The 19,263-nt window shown below is 41.4% G+C and overlaps 1 protein-coding gene and 2 long non-coding RNA genes across 8 annotated transcripts in view; all 3 read left to right on the top strand.

Moving 5' to 3' along the window:
- Positions 1-10,866, top strand: part of LOC108721717 (protein Tob1) — a 74,628-nt gene extending 63,762 nt beyond the window's left edge. For all 6 annotated transcript variants that reach the window (XM_018446404.1, XM_018446430.1, XM_018446422.1 and 3 more), the window contains 2 exons: positions 7,078-8,046; positions 9,013-10,866. In XM_018446404.1, the coding sequence (XP_018301906.1) occupies positions 7,316-8,046; positions 9,013-9,718 (1,437 nt within the window). In that variant the 5' untranslated portion in view covers positions 7,078-7,315 and the 3' untranslated portion in view covers positions 9,719-10,866. The remainder of the gene's footprint in view (positions 1-7,077; positions 8,047-9,012) is intronic.
- Positions 5,165-16,210, top strand: LOC108721748 (uncharacterized). Its single transcript, XR_001936581.1, has 2 exons — positions 5,165-5,213; positions 15,788-16,210. It is a non-coding gene; the product is annotated as an uncharacterized lncRNA (long non-coding RNA).
- A 2,766-nt stretch (positions 16,211-18,976) lies between these two features.
- LOC108721751 (uncharacterized) overlaps positions 18,977-19,263 on the top strand; it is a 2,588-nt gene continuing 2,301 nt past the window's right edge. Inside the window, exon 1 of the long non-coding RNA XR_001936582.1 lies at positions 18,977-19,239. This is a non-coding gene — a long non-coding RNA (uncharacterized lncRNA). The remainder of the gene's footprint in view (positions 19,240-19,263) is intronic.

The following is a 19,263-nucleotide window of genomic DNA, read 5'->3' on the forward strand; positions in this document are numbered from 1 at the left end:
CGCGCGCACGATGACATATATTTTATCCATAGACGTAATAACTGTAATAAGAATAAACTGCGCACTTTCATAAGTTGTCACTATCGATTTAGAAAGAGTGAATCATGAATCATACCATTCTCTCTCTCTCTCTGTTTATTTTTGTAATTCTAGTTTATACATTTGGTTTTAATACCTCTTATTCTGTTGCTCAATTTTGTATTTGATTTTTTAGTGCTTGAGAAAGTTCGATTCTAATAGAGCGCTTAATAAATAATGATATCTCTCTCTTTCTCTCTCTTTAAAATATCGAGTTAAAAAAATGCTGATATGATCCAATTCTTTCTAACGGAGCACAGATGCTGATATCGGGAATTTGCAGTCTATATTATATCTATTCCGTTTACCATTTTATTTAAATTAAATTTTTATTTAATTAAAAAATGTGCAATTTCGTCTCTCTTGTAATACCATGTTTATTTTCAAATATAAAATATCGTGTTTTTAAATATATAAATATTCTTCCAATTTTTTACCTCAATTTTTTAATTAAATGCTATTATAAATTTAATGTACAAGTAAAAGTTTATCCGTCGCTTTGTTTGCATTTTAAAACAAATGTTTCTGAAAAGATCAACTCCAGAAGAATTACAATGGCGATGGGCCAAAAAGAATAACATAATACTAATTTGGCCCAGGTCCGGGTATCCAACCCGAGAGGTCCTTAGGAGAGGGGTCGGTATCTCCGGTTCCTTGGGAGGGGCAGGGTTTTACCTACACGTATTTGGGGCGCTATTTAAATGGAGGCTTATAGGGCAGGTCCGCGTTCTCGCCTTGTTATCTGGAGCAGCAGCGCCTGTGTCTGCAGAGACTGTGTCGTATTGATCTGTCGGTCCGCCTGGCACCGCGCTCGAGAAAGAGCGACGAGCGGTAGGAAGACAGGGGCAAGGGGAGAAGATGGAAGGAGGACAAGGGGGTAGCGTCCGAGAGGGGACGAGGTGCGGTTTATTATAACCCGCACAATAAAGTTCAATAAGAATCGTCTCCAGAGTAGGACGATCCACAATGGCTGTTGGAAGTCCGCATTCTCGATAAATAAGACGTCCAATAAACGTTATGAGGAAAACGCTTTCGAAGATTCCGCGGAGTGTTTTATTCCGGTATAATTTGCGGGAAAACTCACGAGTTTCCTTTGGAACGTCATGAAAATCTCTCCGAGTCATTTACGTTGTGTGTAGACTGCGGGAGATTGCATTCGGTTCATCACGAATGCAAAAAGGAAAGAAAAGATCATGGCACACAGAAAACGTCAGCAATAAGAGTAATGTGTAATGAAATGTGTGATGAAATATAAGTAATGAAAACTTCAGCAATGTAAGTAGTAAGCGAATCAGCTAATCATAGTCGAGAATATAAGGCTATAACGTAAACAGTACACTGAAAAAAAAACTGAATTTTAATAAATCATTTGTTTGAATAGCGCTAACTAAATATTTACTAGATATAAAGATATATTTATTTATACAAGAACCATTAATTTCATATAACTATCATTTTTTTTATTGAGTAAATATTTATTTACGTAAGTATAAAATGTTTAGTTGACACTATTCAAATATTTATTAAAATTTAGTACATTTTTTTCTCAGTGTAGCAAATCCAACATGTTGATTTCCTTACTACTTACATCTTACTGCAAGGTTTTTTGTGTGCCATGATCCTTACGTGTAGCTGTCGCGATGTAGATTGTGCGCAAAACTATTATAGTTCGAACGACTCATCTGCTTACGTCGAGCGTGGAAAACGAGATCAGACTCGGTGTCACGCGACTCGGATCTGACACGTGCTCGAGAGGAATGTTAGAAATTACAAGCGCAAAGTGAGGATTCACGTCCATATAAACACGTCCAAGGGTTTCTCGAACGCACAAGGGATTCTTCGCCATTTGCGGATAAAAACATTCCGACATAAATATAACTCTATAAATAAATATAGTCTTACGTCCGAAGGAAAAGTGCCGAGACTCAACCAAGTATATATGTTTCGAACTTCTTCAAGCTCGATATTTCCAAGCAGGTAATTCTTAATTGTGAATGAATAAGTAAATGTGATTCGATTATTTGTTCCTTTATTCGATTTCTTTTTGAATCTATTCGATCAGAACAACAATTTGGATTAAAAACAACCACTTTATCGACTGATCCATCTGCTCGCGAAAGTTCCATCGTCAGAGATCTGCGGAACGAACGTAGATTTCTTCCGGCGTGCTTTTAACCATCTTGACTGCAGTGATAAATGCTATGACGTGCGCACGTGACTCGTTGTATAACCCGGGCGGACGGATTACGCAACTTGATTCCGCACGGTTTCCTCCCGTTGGAATGGAGTAATCGCCGCGGCAAGAACGCGTGCCTCTCCCTCCTTATCTGACTGTAGGCCGGAGTAATCCTCAAACAGGTACGGCGAATTGACGCCCCGCACTCTCTTAACTTGACTTTGGACCTTTCTCGCTCGTGCGCGGTCGCTTAAAGCCTCATCGACGACAACGACGCTTCTTATCCGATCCGAAGGATGCAGACGTCGCTCCCGGGACGAGCGGCGACGCCCCGGGACGTCGTCGGGCGGCGAGGCGTCGTCTTGACCCAATTTGCACAGGCCGGTGTAATTAAATCAGCTCTCCCTCGCGCGCTGTCTCTTCTCTCCCACTCTCTCCGCTGTTTCTTTGGGGATCGATTAAGCGAATATATATACGCGAGCTGAGCGCGCGCACTGACGGATTTAATCCACCACACTGAATTCTGAATTCAGAGATCACTTCGTGTTACTATAATTGACTCAGGCATTTGGAATTAGGTGCGCGTTTCCAAATCAAGTGCGTAATTTGGAAAATGATTGTCACGGTTAATTCGTTTTCCTGCTTTTGAAATAATTAAGGCGAAGGAATTAAACGAATGTTATTTGAAGTGAATATTATTTAATTATTGCGTTTAACTATTTGTTTCATATTATCAATATAATAGTTTGTTATTAATTATTTAAATAATGTACAATTGCTAGTGTACATTATTTAAAAAAAGGAGATATAATTTGAAAAGATATATGTATTATTAATAAAAGTAAATATACGTTTCTCTTCAAAGATATTATTATAATAAAAGCTTTTATATATCATACTTTTGGAGTTTCTATGTACTTTTTGTAAAAGAATTTATTGTCTTTTAGAGAGAGATAAATCCAGTCAATAAATAATAATTTCAAAAATTTATATATTTTTCAGTGTGATATAATTCACATGTAAAAATATTTGATGGAATCATTCAGCATTAAATTCTCAAAGCATTTCTGAAGGTATATTTACCTTTTCTTTTTAATTAAAAATTGAGTTTCTCGTTCGATTACAAACTATAATGTCTCTCTTTTCGTTCGATTGCATCCTATACTTAACAGCAGTTATTCTATCACGTCTTAACGTCGAGACAGATAAAGAGATGTGACGTCGGGAATCACCTTGTTCATGTCATTTTTGTCGCGTTACGATACGTCACATTTCACGTGTCGCGTGGGTATCTCGCTCGAGTATGTACATCGATCGGCGTCCGACCGCGATCAAACGGCCGCATTGCGAGCGAGTAGCGGGATAATTAGCTGGAGTACGCCGCTTCTTTGTCTCGGCGCGATTGCGTGTCGACGTTGCCCCACCGCGTCGTACACACGTCGAGAATATCGAGGATCACTCCCGACTGTTTTACCGGGGAACCCCCCGCGCTCCATTGACTTCGTTCGCCGAAGGACGCTTTATCTCCGGCCCACATACCGGCACCTCTTCTGCCACGCGACCTCCATTCAGTCCGGCGTAAATACAAAGGGCGCCGGCATTCCCGAGCTCGATTGCACTCTCCCGAGAGGGAAAGAATAATTACACGGACGATAATAATATTAGCACAACTGCAGCGATGAGAATTTCGTAAAATTGGATCCGTCCTATTTTTATTTTGTTTAAAATATAATTTACTAAAAGAGATAAAAGGTATCTCTCTCAGATAGAAAGAGGGGAAGAAATAGGGAATAATGTGTGGCGCGATTTTTTTTTGCAACTGTCAAACTCGACAAACTTCGGATAAATATTGCGGGTCGAGAAATATCGCGGGAAAATCAAGGTGGCGGAAATTATGGGCACTTCGTGAGGCAGTTGGTCAGGCACGGGAGCCGCAAGGCCGTATATTTTTAACCTGAGAACCTTCCGGCAACCCTGCCGCGGGATCAATACCTACAACCACCCCCGTCTCGCCGTTATGTACTACTACTGCTGGAAATGGAGACCGCCGCTAACTTTAACCTACATATCCGCCACCTCTGGTTGAGAGCCCACCGGTGGAAACTTGCCACCGAGGCAAGTACAGGAAGGGGCCGGGGGAGAAAAAAATGCGGGTACGCGATGCAGATGCGCCGAGTAAAATCGCCCGCGAGAAACGACCCGCGAGTGCAACGAAATGTTTCTCGATAAGAAAGTTGGAAAACCCATTTCCGCTATCTTGCCCCGTCGAAATATCTCATTGCGATTCATGCACCGTTGCACGTAAAACGCAAATTACCTCCATCCCTGTAACATTTATATACCAAATGTAAGTCATATTTTCCATTAAACAATTATATTTGATTATATCAAGCTGGTAAAATATCGAAAGTATCTTTTAGTATTTCATGCATGATAAATACTATGCACTTAAGCAATTGGCTGTAATTTATATCCAGGGTAAAAATTTCCAATGTTTGTTTAATTTCGAATCATTAAATTCTTCTGTAAATAAATAATAATCGCAAAATATGTTATATTACATACAATTATATGCTTTAAGAAATAAAATCCGTAAAAGGAAAAAGTGAAAGAAGTCGGTAAAAGCAAGTATCGCATCTCAACCCTCGCATCTTTGGAGGGTCACCGGCCCGAAAGTCATGAAAACTTTTTTGCAATTTTCGTCTTTCTCTTCCTCTTTCTGTCTCTTCTTCCCTATCTCGGATCGAGCTCCATTTTCCCTCGCGACGTCGCCGCCGTGAAGGGTTGGAGGATAGAAGCCAAATGAAGACGGGCAATCGAGTTCCGAAATTCTCAGCTCGAGGTCATCGGATATACCCGGCGTTCGTGAAGGAGCCTTTGATAGACGTCCGAGAATCTCTATTTACGAGAAAAGAATGAAGAGAAAGAGAGAGAGAGAGAGAGAGAGAGAGAGAGAGGAGTAAGGGGATGAGAGGCATCGAGGAAAGAACACCTTTCGCTCTCGGTGCCATTTCGAGAAAGAGCGACTTCCGCAATTGTTGGCGGCGGCGGCTCGCGAATGGCGGATAGTCGTCTGCGCAATCTCGTCGCTTCTAAGAGCAATCCCTTTTATCACCTCTCATCCCGTTCCTTCTTCCTCGTTTGTGTCACAGGACTGTTTGCGGACGTGGGCATTTTTATACGACCAACGTCGTATGACGCGCATGTCGCTTTCGCGGCGTGCATAATTTACGCGACGAACACTCGACGACGCACATAAACAGCCTCGAATATAAACGAACGCGGCGGAACGTAAAAGAATAACGGAATTGCGAAAGCTTAATTCAGGATCGTCAACGATGGCGAAAATAAAGATAAAATGAACGTATAAAACTTGATGGTCTATATTCTATAAATAACGTTGTGTATCTGGTAATCTCTGTAAATCGGACCATAAGAAAACAAGTGCTGTTCAACAAAGCAGTTCGTGTAACGAATCAACTTTAGAATCGACTTTTTAATTAATTGCAATTATATGAGAGTTCTTCGATCTTCGTGCAGGCGTTCTTTAACTGGATCGTTTTTCACATAGCGTAACACATTAGATGCTTCGCAAAATAAACATTTTCCGTTATTATTTTATTTCTCATTTACAATATGAATCTATAATATCCCCACTGAATATGCATGTAATTTTAAACGTTTAAATCCACACACATGAGATGGATTGAGTTACGTACGATAATAAAGGGATTTAATTCCTCGTTAAACTACTCTCATTGGCTGCGTTCCTACACTTACAATTAAATCCAGTAAAAAAACTTAAAGCAAGAACCAATATTAAAGAGTCACTGAGCGCTCATTGATCAATTTTCTTTGCTGAACGCAGCCAATGAAAGTAATCGGTCTTTTGTCGATAATCACGAGTCTTCAGAGACATTATCTTTTACCCCGGATCTACAATAGAGTTCTAAGCCTTAAGCCATAAGAAATCGACGAATCATAATCGATTATTCTTCTCGAATTCGACTGTAATTGGTCAAATTCTTACGGCTTAAGGCTTAAAACACCTATTGTGGATCCGGACTTATGGACGTTTCTCGGTGTGAGGAAAATGGAGGTAAGGAACGATCCGACCGATTCTGTTTCGGTTCCCTGAGCGTGCGAGGTCGAGAAACAGCGGAGCGAGTAACCGGAAGCCGCGTTCCATTTCAATGCGCGAGCCTCACTCGTGAAAGGAACCGATAACGCTTGTCGACCAAGAGCCGGTCGAGGCGAGCCCTTTTCTAGGATAGTCTGGCGAATTCCTACGATGCGATTTCGCACTTCTCTCACACGCTAGGAACAACGAACATCTCGATCTTTGCATACAACTCGAGAGAAGGAGAGGGGCACGACCTATTGTAGGTCTCTGATAATGCGTACGAGCAGGCGCTGCTCCACGCGATAATATTCCCATTCGGTATTCGACAAACTTCGCCATTCATTTGTGAATCGGAGGGCCGTAATTAAGATTCGCAGGAATAGAATAGACATTTCGAAGTGCGTTTGCGATTGAATCGAAATTGTATGGAATTTGTCGACTATCACGTCGCTGTGATAGGAATGTCTACGAGAGAGTGCAGATATATATCTTAAATTTTTATCAAAGCAAACCTACAGTTAAATAAAGAAGACTCTTGAAGAATCCTGTATTTTCAGAAATTTTACCTGGATGCACTCATGTATCATTTTAACATTTGACGACAAGGATAAAATGCACCCTGAAATTCCTGAACGCCTTGAAGATATAACCAATATACGGTACATTTCTGACATAGTCTTTCTATTTGTGGATGTTACAGATCTTCGGACACTGACGACTTGTGACACAAGACGATAGTCCGCGCGCACTGAAAAATTGACCGTCGAGCCGTGGAGCGTCGGCAGTATCCGGCAGTTTCGTTAGCCAGGCGTATACCATCCAGAACAATCCCTCGCCCGTGGCAAGACGGCCAATCGTGCGGACGTCCTCGGTGCTATCCCAGCGCGGCCGCTACGTGCGACGACAACAGCCCAAAGATTTTCCCACCGAAGGCCAAGATGCACATCGAGGTGCAGGTGGCGCTTAACTTCGTGATATCATATCTCTACAATAAACTGCCGCGTAGACGAGTCAACATCTTCGGCGAAGAACTCGAGAAGGCGCTCAAGGACAAGTTCAAAGGCCACTGGTATCCGGAGAAGCCGTTCAAGGGCTCGGCGTTCAGGTGCCTCAAGACCGGTGATCCAGTCGACCCGGTGCTAGAGCGCGCCGCGAAAGAGAGCGGTGTGCCGATCCAGGACATCCTGGAAAATCTGCCAGCCGAGCTCGCCGTCTGGGTTGATCCTGGTGAGGTGAGCTATCGTATTGGCGAGCTGAACGCCGTGAAGATCCTCTACTCGGAGACCGGCGACCCGCATGACGAGACCTCGGCCGATCGCGAGGTCACCAAGACCTTCAATCCAGAGGCGCAGTGCTTCAGGCCGATCGAAGCTGTGAGCACGTCCTTGAGCGGTCTCAGCCTCAGTCCGAAATCAACCTCGCCGTTTTCGAGCTCCCTCGGCAGCAACGCTAGCAATGGCTCGTCCAACAACCAGCAGAATGGCCACGGATCTGGTTCCTCGTCTGCGCCCTCACCCACGCCCATCACCAGCTCCTTCAAGGGCTCGCCCAGCCCCGTACCGGCCTTCATCCCGCGTACCACCGCCCCGCTCACCTTTACCACCGCTACCTTCGCCCAGACCAAGTTCGGCAGCACCAAGCTCAAAACTAGCAGCAAACGCGCCAACAGGTTGGTACATCCGTTTGATGTTTCTTCCCGCTTTGGATTAGTCAAATAGAATTCAATTTATGGCTTAAAACTTAAAAGGTGTTGAAACTTTAAAGTAATGATCGCTTGTCTCAACTTTTTTGCTGTCACCGTAGAAATAAAATTTATTTATTTGAGATGTTCAAAGACGAATAGTTTTGATATCGGTGGAAAAATTGAATATAAATAAATCTTAATTTTTTTTCCTAATTATATGATGATTATCTTGAGTTTATGCGACGAAGATTTTATAACAAAAAATAATTATTTCTTTCCTGAATGATATAATTATTGCGATAAAGATTTGTAGTAGATAATATAGTTGCATTTTATCGGTACTCGAGGAATGTTGCATTGAAAGAACAACGATACAGAGTTACACGTATATTTACAATTTTTTACGAATAAATTGTAATTACAAATTACACAGTTTATCCAAAAACATTGCAAAAAGTAATTGTTTTTAAATGTTATGATTGTTAGCGTCTTTCGACATTACGCTTCTCGAGTTTCCTAAGTAGATAACACAATTTGTATGTGTAAAATATTCGTGGAAAGCTGCTTGCAATTTTCCCAGGTATACCTTTACGTATTTACCATCACTAGAAATTAACGTTACAGTTCCCGCGGTATAAAAAAACAAATTGAACAGTGGGATCGCTATTAGATGGATAGTTGATCGCTTCGCAACGAGATAATCGTAGAAATAGCTAAGCATGCTTGAAATTAGAGAGTAACGAAACGTGCGATCTATCGTAGAAGATCGTACATTGCCGATAGAATTTAATTATAGCGCGCGCGTTACTTTGTTTACGAAACACACACAAGCACGACAGAATAAAACGCGCGTACTAACCAGGCCGCGAGACGATCTACCATTCCCGGATCCACGCATACACGTGCATACACAGATCCATTGATGAACCGCACGGTACCGCTCGGTTTCAGGATGTCACCCACTGAGTTCTCGAACTATATAAAGCAGCGCGCAGCGATGCAGCAGCAGATTCACCATCACCACCATCATCAGCAGCAACAGCAGCATCAGTCGCAGCAGCAGCAGCAAAAAAAAAAGCAGCAACAGGCGACTGCGGCTGGTGCAGGATTACCGGTCTCCCAAAGCTCGCCGCGCAGTCGTAGCCTATCACCCGGTAGCATAGTCGCCGGCGCTGGACAGCAACATACGGACCCGAGTGCGTACTTCTTCCAACATGGCCCAGCCGCGGCCGCGGCGGCGTACCACGCGCAGTTCCCCCCTCGCAACATCTTCGACTCGTCGGCGAGCCACGGTGGCTATCTGCCGGCCGATCTCTACGCCGGCACCAAATTCCCATCATCGTACCTCGACCCGACAACCTTGGCTGGCCATCAGTTCTACGGCGGCGGCATGAATGGTACTGGCGCCGGTACTGGCGGCTCTGTAAACGGCACCACCAGCGCTGGAGCAGGTACCCAGGGCACCGGTAGCGCTGGCACCGGTAATCTTGGTCCAATCGGCTCTGCGACAACCAACGGCAACGTCAACGCTGGCGCGGCCGCCGCGGCGCAGCAGCAGGATAAGAGTGCCCTGGTCGAGGGCCTCAACAACTTCGGCCTCGGCTCGGTCGCGCCCTATCCGGCCAGCCAATATCAGCACTTGCTTGTGGCCAACTAATACCTCGCGCGTGCACATCAAATCGTCAACAAAACCGCCACTGCGTCCCGTGGCGGCGGTAACAGCGTTTTCGTTTTCGGTGCCGCTGGTCCGGTGACGGACGAAAAGGAGAGAAGGCCATCGCCTCCGAGACTCCGTCATCGAGACGTTGTCCAGAGTCTGGTTTCTTAAAGACGGACGTCCATCAGCCGAGTCAGTACCACTCTATCTCTCCTCCCCTAATCAGAATACACTGGTTATGGTTCACGATATCCACTTGTCCTCTCCCGCGATTCCTATCCAGACGCTTCTCAGAACGCTTTTTCATTCGATCTTTCCTAATCCAAGAAGAGTCCGAGATATTCTGTACATACATTATTGATAGTTATCGATGAACGGAGGAGAGATAGAGAATAAGCGAAGAAAGAAAGAGAAAGGTAGCCGCCGAACGATCAGCACCGACGACGAAAACGATCGAGATGAGGAAAGAAAGCGCGATAGAACGGAAATAAAGAAAGAGAGAGAAAGAAAGAGATGTGTATGCGTGTGGAGATGATGCCTGGTTCTGAGGTACGTCTGATTGCGAGATAACGTGTGCGTGCAGAAATGTTTTAGGCATGGAGGAGAGAAGAGGAGACGGAAGGAAGCGGCTAACGGCTAACGAGAGCGTGTATATGTGTTAAAACCCGATAAGGACTCGATTGGTGATGGCGCGAGACGCTCGTTCGAAACGGAAGCCATCGTGTGGCTACCTACGATACACATACATACACAACACACATGAACACGCTCAAAGGTATACGGCATACATGTAGCGCACCGGCGGACATTCGAACGACGCGTCGAGCGTGCATCTAGGACAGTAAAGATACACTCGACACATTATAGGAATAACATATACATACACACACATAACACAGATATACATATTATACCGATCTTCCCGTATATACATCCCGTATACATACAATACGAATCCACGCGGGCACACGTAGACCTTCACATACATAACATGCGAGCATCATCCATGCACGAGACACACGTACGTATTAACGAAACAAAAAAAAAGAAAAAGAGGAAAACCATATATACACTGACCCACACAGATATTACCAACGTGTAATAATTTATTTTTTCACTGGTATATAGTCGGAGAATTAAATAATGAATATATATCTCTGTAGAGCCTATGTATTATATTCAAGATGCACTCACTCTTCACCGGGTTCTCGCGAAACGGTAGGAACTACACACTTGTCCCCTAACTCGTGTCGAGCGAGCCGTTGGTGTCGAAAGATCCGTGGACCGATAAAAGATCGATAAGGTAAGGTGTCTTCCAAACTTTTTTTCTCCATCGATCGAGCACCGATACGAGGCGACGCGCGGCGTCGCGTCGCTTCGTTTCGTGCGAGAATCGTAGCCAGATATTACAGACAACAGCGGAAAGCTATTCAGGCACTAAATACGTAAAATACGAAGCTCTTTAAACGAGCTGAAAATCGGATCGCGGATAGCTTTCCCTGCACGGAGAAGACCTTTACGTCGAATTGAGAGATGGAAAGCAAAATCTACGGAAGACGGCCCGTTCATTCACACGAGATGAGTAAATAAAATGAGAAAGAACAATGCGATCAAGGAACGAAGGATCGATCCTTCCGCGAGTATAGTGATAATGTAGAGAAAAAGAGAAACGAGCTCGCAGTTTTATACCGTTCGGAAAACTCGTCCTCGGTACGATTTTACATTTTATTTTTATAATAAATGCAGTAGAATGTAGGAGAAAAAGAGAGCGAGAGAGAAAGTGAGAAAGAGAGAGAGAGAAAGGGAGAGAGAGTGCAGCGAGTGATGTGCAAGGAAAGGAAGAGGAGAAGTAGAAGACGAGATAGAAAAAGAGCCAGCCGGTGTGTTCGCGAAGAACGTAAGTGGCCTCGTTGCACAGGCCCCCATATTTACTCGGCTACGCCTGCAAGTTGGTCCCCGCCCGCCCGTCCGTTGCAGAAAAACCATCGGGAATCGATTTCCTTTCGAGATATTGCCTTTCGATTTGACATCCGGAGTCGATGACCCTCCGAACTGTCGGGGGAACCTCTTCGAATCGTTAAACCTCGGCAATGCGCTTCCTCGTCGCTATGCGTTTAAACTTTGAACCCGGAAATTCTTTCTAATTATTTTCCGATTGCAGCAGGCACTGCTCGCGAATCATTTATAAACAAGTACAAGTTTAAGCAGCTGATAAGATCTTCGTCGATTAATTAAGATAGATTACGTTGAATGTGAGAACACTGATTAGAATAATTAGGGACTTAACGATGATTTGTAGCGTAATCAATCCCTTTTAATAGTATCTTTTTTTTCAATCAAGCAGAATCGTCCGCAGAGCTTTACGATGTTAAGAAAAAGAGACTAGTACAAAGATAATGAGAGTCAATCAGAAGCAGGATGAACGGCGGGTGGGATAGTTCCGGGGGAGCAACGTCGTCGCTTAACGTTCACGAGGTTAATTAGGTGATTACGTAATTAAAAGGCCGCGCGTTATTGTCCTTGTCGGCGAGGCGACTCGTCCGGTTGCAAAAATCAACCTTCATTTCAATGATTAAAACAACATGATTAAAACAAGAATTAAATTTTTACGAAGCTATCTTATCTTCCGGAGTTTAAAACGAACATACTTTAATAATTTTCTAAGAGGCTTGCTTTTACGATTTAACTTTAGTCGGTACGATCGACCTAAACTGTAGGGTGTCCATCATAAAACGCAACCGAAGCTTCGCTTCGTAATGCTACGTCACTATGTACTTTTAGTATAATGCAAATGATTATCGAGATAACGCTTTACAACGAAAATTCCACTTTCGTCAGTCAGAACCGTCTTCCTTTCTCAAAAATTGCCTACAAAAGAAGATATGATTATGGGTCGCGTTTTAAAATGAACACTTCGTATATTTCAGCCGTATTGCAGCCTCAAGATCGTTCTGATTAGTCTCTAAATATTAGCTGCGCGCGATTGTTCCGGCTTCCTGTACTTGAATTAATTCGATAATATGACTTGTAATTTCCGAGATAATAATTACGTCAATCCTCGAGAGTAATGTTTGTATGAAATACGAAATTCGATACTGAAAATTTCACTAAATTTTAAATTACTGTTATTATCTCGCGATAAATCTTCCGTCTTGTCGATAGAAACCTATATTTGATCTCCGCAAATTGAACGTGACGGTCGATCCTCGCCGACGAGTATCCCGCGACTATTACACGTAACAGTAACGGCGGGGGGGGGGGCGCGCGCCAACTAGGTGCTAAAAGTATTCAAAAATGTTAATCCTGTGGCCGTGGGACAAAATGCAAGGATACAGACCCGAGGACAATCCGGAGACCACACCGGCGTCGATCCGCTTTACCGATCAACCGCGTCCGCGCGTCCTATCCTTAGATACTAATTTCTACGACTTCCTCGTAGCGCGTCAATATAGCCGTGTAAATGTCTGGCGCGTAATTTATAAGTATATATGTTTAGTCGCTCTTTCTTACGGACTTTTGTATAGGCCTTTTTGTAAATCTACTATCCTCGCACTCGGTTGGGGCTGTCGAAGTGGATCGACGCTGGACGAACCTTCTTAGAACGCGTCCGAATCGAAGGATTCGGTGCGAGGATGAGGCGAGTTCGCGATTTGTGAGATCCGCTTTAAATCTGAGATCGTATCTAAAAATAAATATTGTAAATAACGAACTTGCATCTTATTTGTGCACCGAAACTTTCGATCTCGTTAGTCGTGCATTTCAGGAAGCTGAAGAATCGTTTTTTATATATCTCGGTCCAAAGAGAAATTGTAGCTGGAAATTTAGTCAAGTTGTGTCGGCTCGAACACTCGAGGTTTGATCGGCGGGATGGTGGTCTCCGGACGGGTTGAGGGGGTGCGAAACAAGTTTTAACCGTGGAACTAACTACTAAAGTAGACGTTGAGAAGACGCTGATGAAGAACAGAACCCTTTAGTAATATCTAAACTTAATTGTAACTATTATAACGATACGTACGACTGTGGTAGCTATGCTAGTACCTGCTATTGTTAAAGAGAAAATGATATGAAGAAGGTAGAGACGATCGAAAGAACGGAAGGGATGCCGCTGGAAAAATCGAACTATAGCATAGTGCTTCAGTGCGTGTAAACATTTGTTCACACGATTTGGTTTCTACGAGTTTCTCTTTGTCATATGTAGCCGCAAACATCTCTATTTAACCCTCTAGGAGTGAATGTTTTTTGCGTTAACATTTATTTTAAATTGAATTCGGGATCTACATAGATTAGTTTACACTTAAGGATCTTTTGACTGTACAATATTAATTAAAAGTATCAGCCAAAAAAGTCCATATCAATCAAAAAGTTTTATCGTAAATTCGTCCTAAAATCAACAAAAAATAAAACAAATTTGGCTTTTAATGGCTTATGGAGTGCAATTACGATATTTTACTGCAGTTTTAGATAAATAACTTTTAAATGAGTAAATGGATCCAAATAAGCTTGCATATTTATTAAAATTTTATTAGCATATAAAAATTTGATTTAATTCGTAATGTTTTCCTATCGTAGTTAAATAACGCGATTTTATATAAGGATTAAGGAGAACAAAAAATAATAACTTTTAAAGAATATGTGTCACAACTTTTGTGTTGTGACACATAGATCCTTAAGAACTGAAAATGCAAATATGGTATATGTAGCATTAAACACTGAAGTTATAAAATTTCTAATCGTCAAACAAGGCTATAATATGCATATCAAAAGATTCTTTGTTCATAAGAAACATTTTAGCAATAAATTTTTTTTAATGACAAGTCAATGGGCGCTTCTAGAGGGTTAATATTTTACTTTGTTAATTTCAATAATTTCATCACCAAACTTGATTGCTTTTTCAAACTCCCAAAAAAATATTTATTTTATGATTGATTTAAAAAAATTAAAATATTAAAAATTCTATAATATATTAATTTTATAATAGACTTGTAAAGTTTATCCTTTTTGTATGTAAATGTTAACTTATTTTTTTTTTTATGATACGCACTCGAGTCATTGTGCATCGAGACAAAAGTTTCGCACCGCGTTCTGTCAGTGAGCCTCGCAAACGATCCAAAGTCTATCTTACGACATCTTGTTTTTTTCGCGTCGACGTGCAAGGCCCTTCGTTTCCGTCGCCCCACACCAGATTATATCGTGATATACTCGACAAAAACACAAACATAAAAAAAATAAACGATGTTTATTTTAATTTTTCTAATCGTTCGCGCATGATTGGCTTCAAATAGCACGAACGATCTTTCACACCTCGTGGTAGCGAAAATCAGATCGGAAATCCGTCGGTCGTGTTCTTCATGTCGCAATCCGAAAGTAACATCTCACACGCGAGAGGAAATCTCGGACGGGCGCACGAGAGTCTCTTTCTCTGTGAGATCGCGAAAGTTTCGACAGTCCGCGGTCGCACCTCGCTGACAGTTCAGGCAGCTGGACGTAGGACAACGACGACGACGGTTGAAGTTGAGGAGGCGATGAAAGGAAGTCGGTGGGTAAAAACTTTCGAAATCATTGCGACCGCGGAAACTTTGCAGACTTTAAACGGGTTTCGTCCGGACTTTCGAATGGCACTCGAATGCGAATAACGCGATCGGCCGGCCGGCCGGCGGCGTTTATGAAAGCCGACAACTTACAGCCAGGTACGCGATCCGAAAGTTTCACGCTCTGAAGAATTCCACGGATGTTATACTCGGGGGCGACGGAAAGGGCGGAAGGAGAAGACGGAGCGCAAAATGCGAAACGGGGGAGGGTAGAGATGGTGAGAGAAAGAGAAATAGAGCGGAAAAGAACGGCAACTCAATGCAATAAGTCGCGAATCAAATGGATCTCGGCTTGAGACGAGAGGCTCAGATTAGCGAAGAATCAAACACGATGTATACTCTTTAAAACAAACAAACAAAAGTGAAAAGACGAGAAATAAAGGGGAATACGAAACTAAGAGGCGCGCGCGCGTAAAGTGCGCAACGGGGCGCGAATAGGGTGGCGCGAATCAACGTGAGAGAGAAAGAGAAAGAGAGAGAGAGGGTGGGAGAGAAAGAGAAGTTAAGTGAATCTAATTAATACTGATAGAGCATACACATTGAGATACACAAAAACATATAGTATTATACGTTTTACGATACAATTGTAATGAACACTTTGTAAGCAAAGGAAAAAAAAAAGTTACGCATAGTTTTCCATACCCCGTAATGAATGTAATTCGTTGAGAGGGAAAGTTCAGACAAACAAATATACATAAGTACACACGGTCCACGAACTCACACATAGACGGACGGTCAAAAGGAATTACATGCGTACAAGCGCGCGCATACATATACACACACGTTCGAAGTCACTCGGGTACACATAAGAATTAATAAGACAAAAAAGAAGTCAGTAATCTGTCTTTAAAGTATCATGTGTCTATAAACTATAGCGATTGATATTGTCTCTTAAATAAATGGCAAAAAAATACAAATAACCGTGGTAACGTCGTGTAAGGTAGCGATAAACAAACACTCTGCAATATAATGACATAATATATATTCTTACATTTATAATGGCGGAACATATGAGGGATATATATGTGACGAGAGCGACTCTGCGGGAAGCCCGAAAGATCGTAAAATGCGTGTCGAGGAGTATCGAAGGACGCCATCGCGAGAGAATTGAATCGGTCTCCTTCCCTCGGAATCATCCTGAACGAAAGAGAGAAGAAACAAAATGGCGTGTTTTGATACTGCCGAATGCGCACGGAGATGTCACACGGATATACACGAAACACACACACATGGACATACAAAGTACATGGACATACAAAGAGAGATCCAAAAAAAAAGAAACTATCGATTATTCTACCAAGTAAAAATGAATTAACCAGAGGATGATAATTAGATTTGTAATTAATTACATATATATTTTTCAATACTTTAACTACTTGCTGAATGTAAACTATATACATATAATTATATATATTATATACATATATTATATATATATATTATATATACATACACACCTCTAATGTGCGCGATGCCGCGCGTGAAAAGTGAAGAAGGGTGCGGCGATGAAAGCAGCCTCACGGAAAATCTCTGAAAGAACGCTGAGGGAGAAAATTAAAAGGATAAAATCTAAGGAGGATTGCCTGAAAAATTTCTGGGATGGAGAATTTATTGATTAAAATAATAGTCCTCCGATTTTTTCAGTGTCTTCCGGAAGACTTTCGGCGGCGTCTTTCATCGGCGTAATCGCTCGCTTCCGGCTCGACTGCGGCTCGAGAGGAAAAGGAGCGAAAACGTAAACATCCGGGGGAAGAAAGGGAGAACCGCGAAAGGTTGTCTTTCGTCGCGTCGGATCACGTCGAGCGGAAACGAGCGACGGGTACCCTTCTTCGATCGCTCCCCTTGGGGAGGCGAAAGAGTTTCTGCGAGATCTTTTTGTACCCCACCCAAGTTATACTCTCGGTGTCGAAAAAAAAAAAACTACGTTACACTACGTGTAAGTGCATCCTAAATGTAACTGTTAATTGCCCCTACTCCAAACCCCCCCCAACCCATGCCATTTGTAGAGAGAAGAAATCGCGAGTGTGGGGGAGAGAGAGAGAAAGAAAGAAAAAGATGCATGTAAGACGGAACGATTGGCTGTGTGAATTAATTATATGGTAGTGCGTGCATGTATATGTGGGAGTGTGAAGAGACACGTCCGTTCGCCTTAGTTACTTTTTTCCTGGGTGCAAAATGGGAAAAATGAAGATTCTTTCAAATGATTTTTGCACGCCTATGATTGTTATGTAAATCGTATACTTACGATTATTACTATTACGATTATGATTATTATCTCCACCCCTTAGATGACAAAGAAAGAGAGACAGACACACTGCGCGCCTATATATATCTGTATATAGGTCTTTTCTCACCTCACCTTATTTCTTTTCTTTTTTCTTTATCAGTTAATTTTTCTTTCTCTGTTTTTATATACATATATATATGTATACACACACACACATATATATATATACAGGGTAGCCCACGTAAAGTGTTACAAGCTAATAACTCTAAAAATATTTGTCTTATCAAAAAGTTGTTCATGAGAAAGTTTCATATATTCGAGGGGCCTTTCTAACTACGTAAACAAAATTCTATCCCCGTCCCTCCTTGAAGAGGGGCGAGGAGTAACTTCAAAGTTTCAAATGGAACCTCCTGTAAAATGTTACATATTTGGATTCTACGGGAAAAAACAAGTAAACTTTAATGTAGAGTGCATTGAAATTAATGATAAATTAAATAAGACTCATAGTTTTTCTTATTTTATTATGTTTTTTTTATTTTATTAACTATCGAACTGTTGACCATTAACATCTAAACACTTATTAATTTTTACAAAACTTTGCCTAACTCTAAACAACATTTCTGGATTCACCTTAGTAAATGTTGCTTCATCAGAAAAAAGAATATTTTGCAAAACTGAATCATTTATCATGGCATCACGCATCCATCGTAAAATATTACACGACGTTCATAATCAGTTTCCAAAAATTCCTGAATCAAAATCAAACGATACGGATGAAATTTTTGTTTTTTCAAAATCCGCTGTATTGAAGACCACCCCTCTTCAAGGGAGGACGGGGGTGGATTTTTGTTTACGTAGTTAAAAAGGCCCCTCGAATATATAAAACTTTCTCATGAACAACTTTTTGATAGAACAAATATTTTTAGAGTTATTAGCTTGTAACACTTTACGTGGGCCATCCTGTATATATGTATGTATTAGAGATGTATTTTCTGTTGGCTCGTTAGATTTTGTTCCTTTATTTTTATACGAAGACGCAACATCGACGACGACGCGTCGTTGATTTTTACCTATAAATATATATACATATACATATGAATATTATAATTGTAGCTCGCTTATAAGATTATCGTTCAACCCTTCTTTTGATATAGTTTGTTATTGTTGTTTTTGTATGATATTTGATTATATATACCGGCGCGCCCGTGTCGCGCGTCAGAAATAATATATATAAATATATACTACCATATTATATATATAATATATATTTTTGTTAATAATACAGTGGTTTGATAACTACATTAGCCTGTTAATGATGAATTTGTTTCTCTGTTTCTTACGGCCCGTGAATATATATAGATAGACACACGTGCATATACATAGATATATATATTATACATATATACATACCTATATATATATATAAATATCGATTATATATATATATACATATACCGCTACATTATATTTTGTTTAACAGTGTGACGAAGCGACAATGAAGCGTTTCTTGAAATTTGTCGAGCGACTTTACAAGGGGCTCCGACACGAAATATTGAATATCGAAACTCGCGTGTAATATAACTTATAATATCATTTTGTAAATTATTTTTTGTATTTTTATATATATATACATATATAAATAACGAAAGCATACAAAAGAGAGTCGCGGAACAGTGTTATGCGCACGGCGAGAAATCAAGAAAGTTGTGTGTGTGTGTGTGTGTGTGTGT

This window comes from Mycetomoellerius zeteki, unplaced genomic scaffold, assembly GCF_001594055.1.
Source record: "Mycetomoellerius zeteki isolate Tzet28-1 unplaced genomic scaffold, Tzet1.0 scaffold105, whole genome shotgun sequence".
NCBI lineage: Eukaryota > Metazoa > Arthropoda > Insecta > Hymenoptera > Formicidae > Mycetomoellerius > Mycetomoellerius zeteki.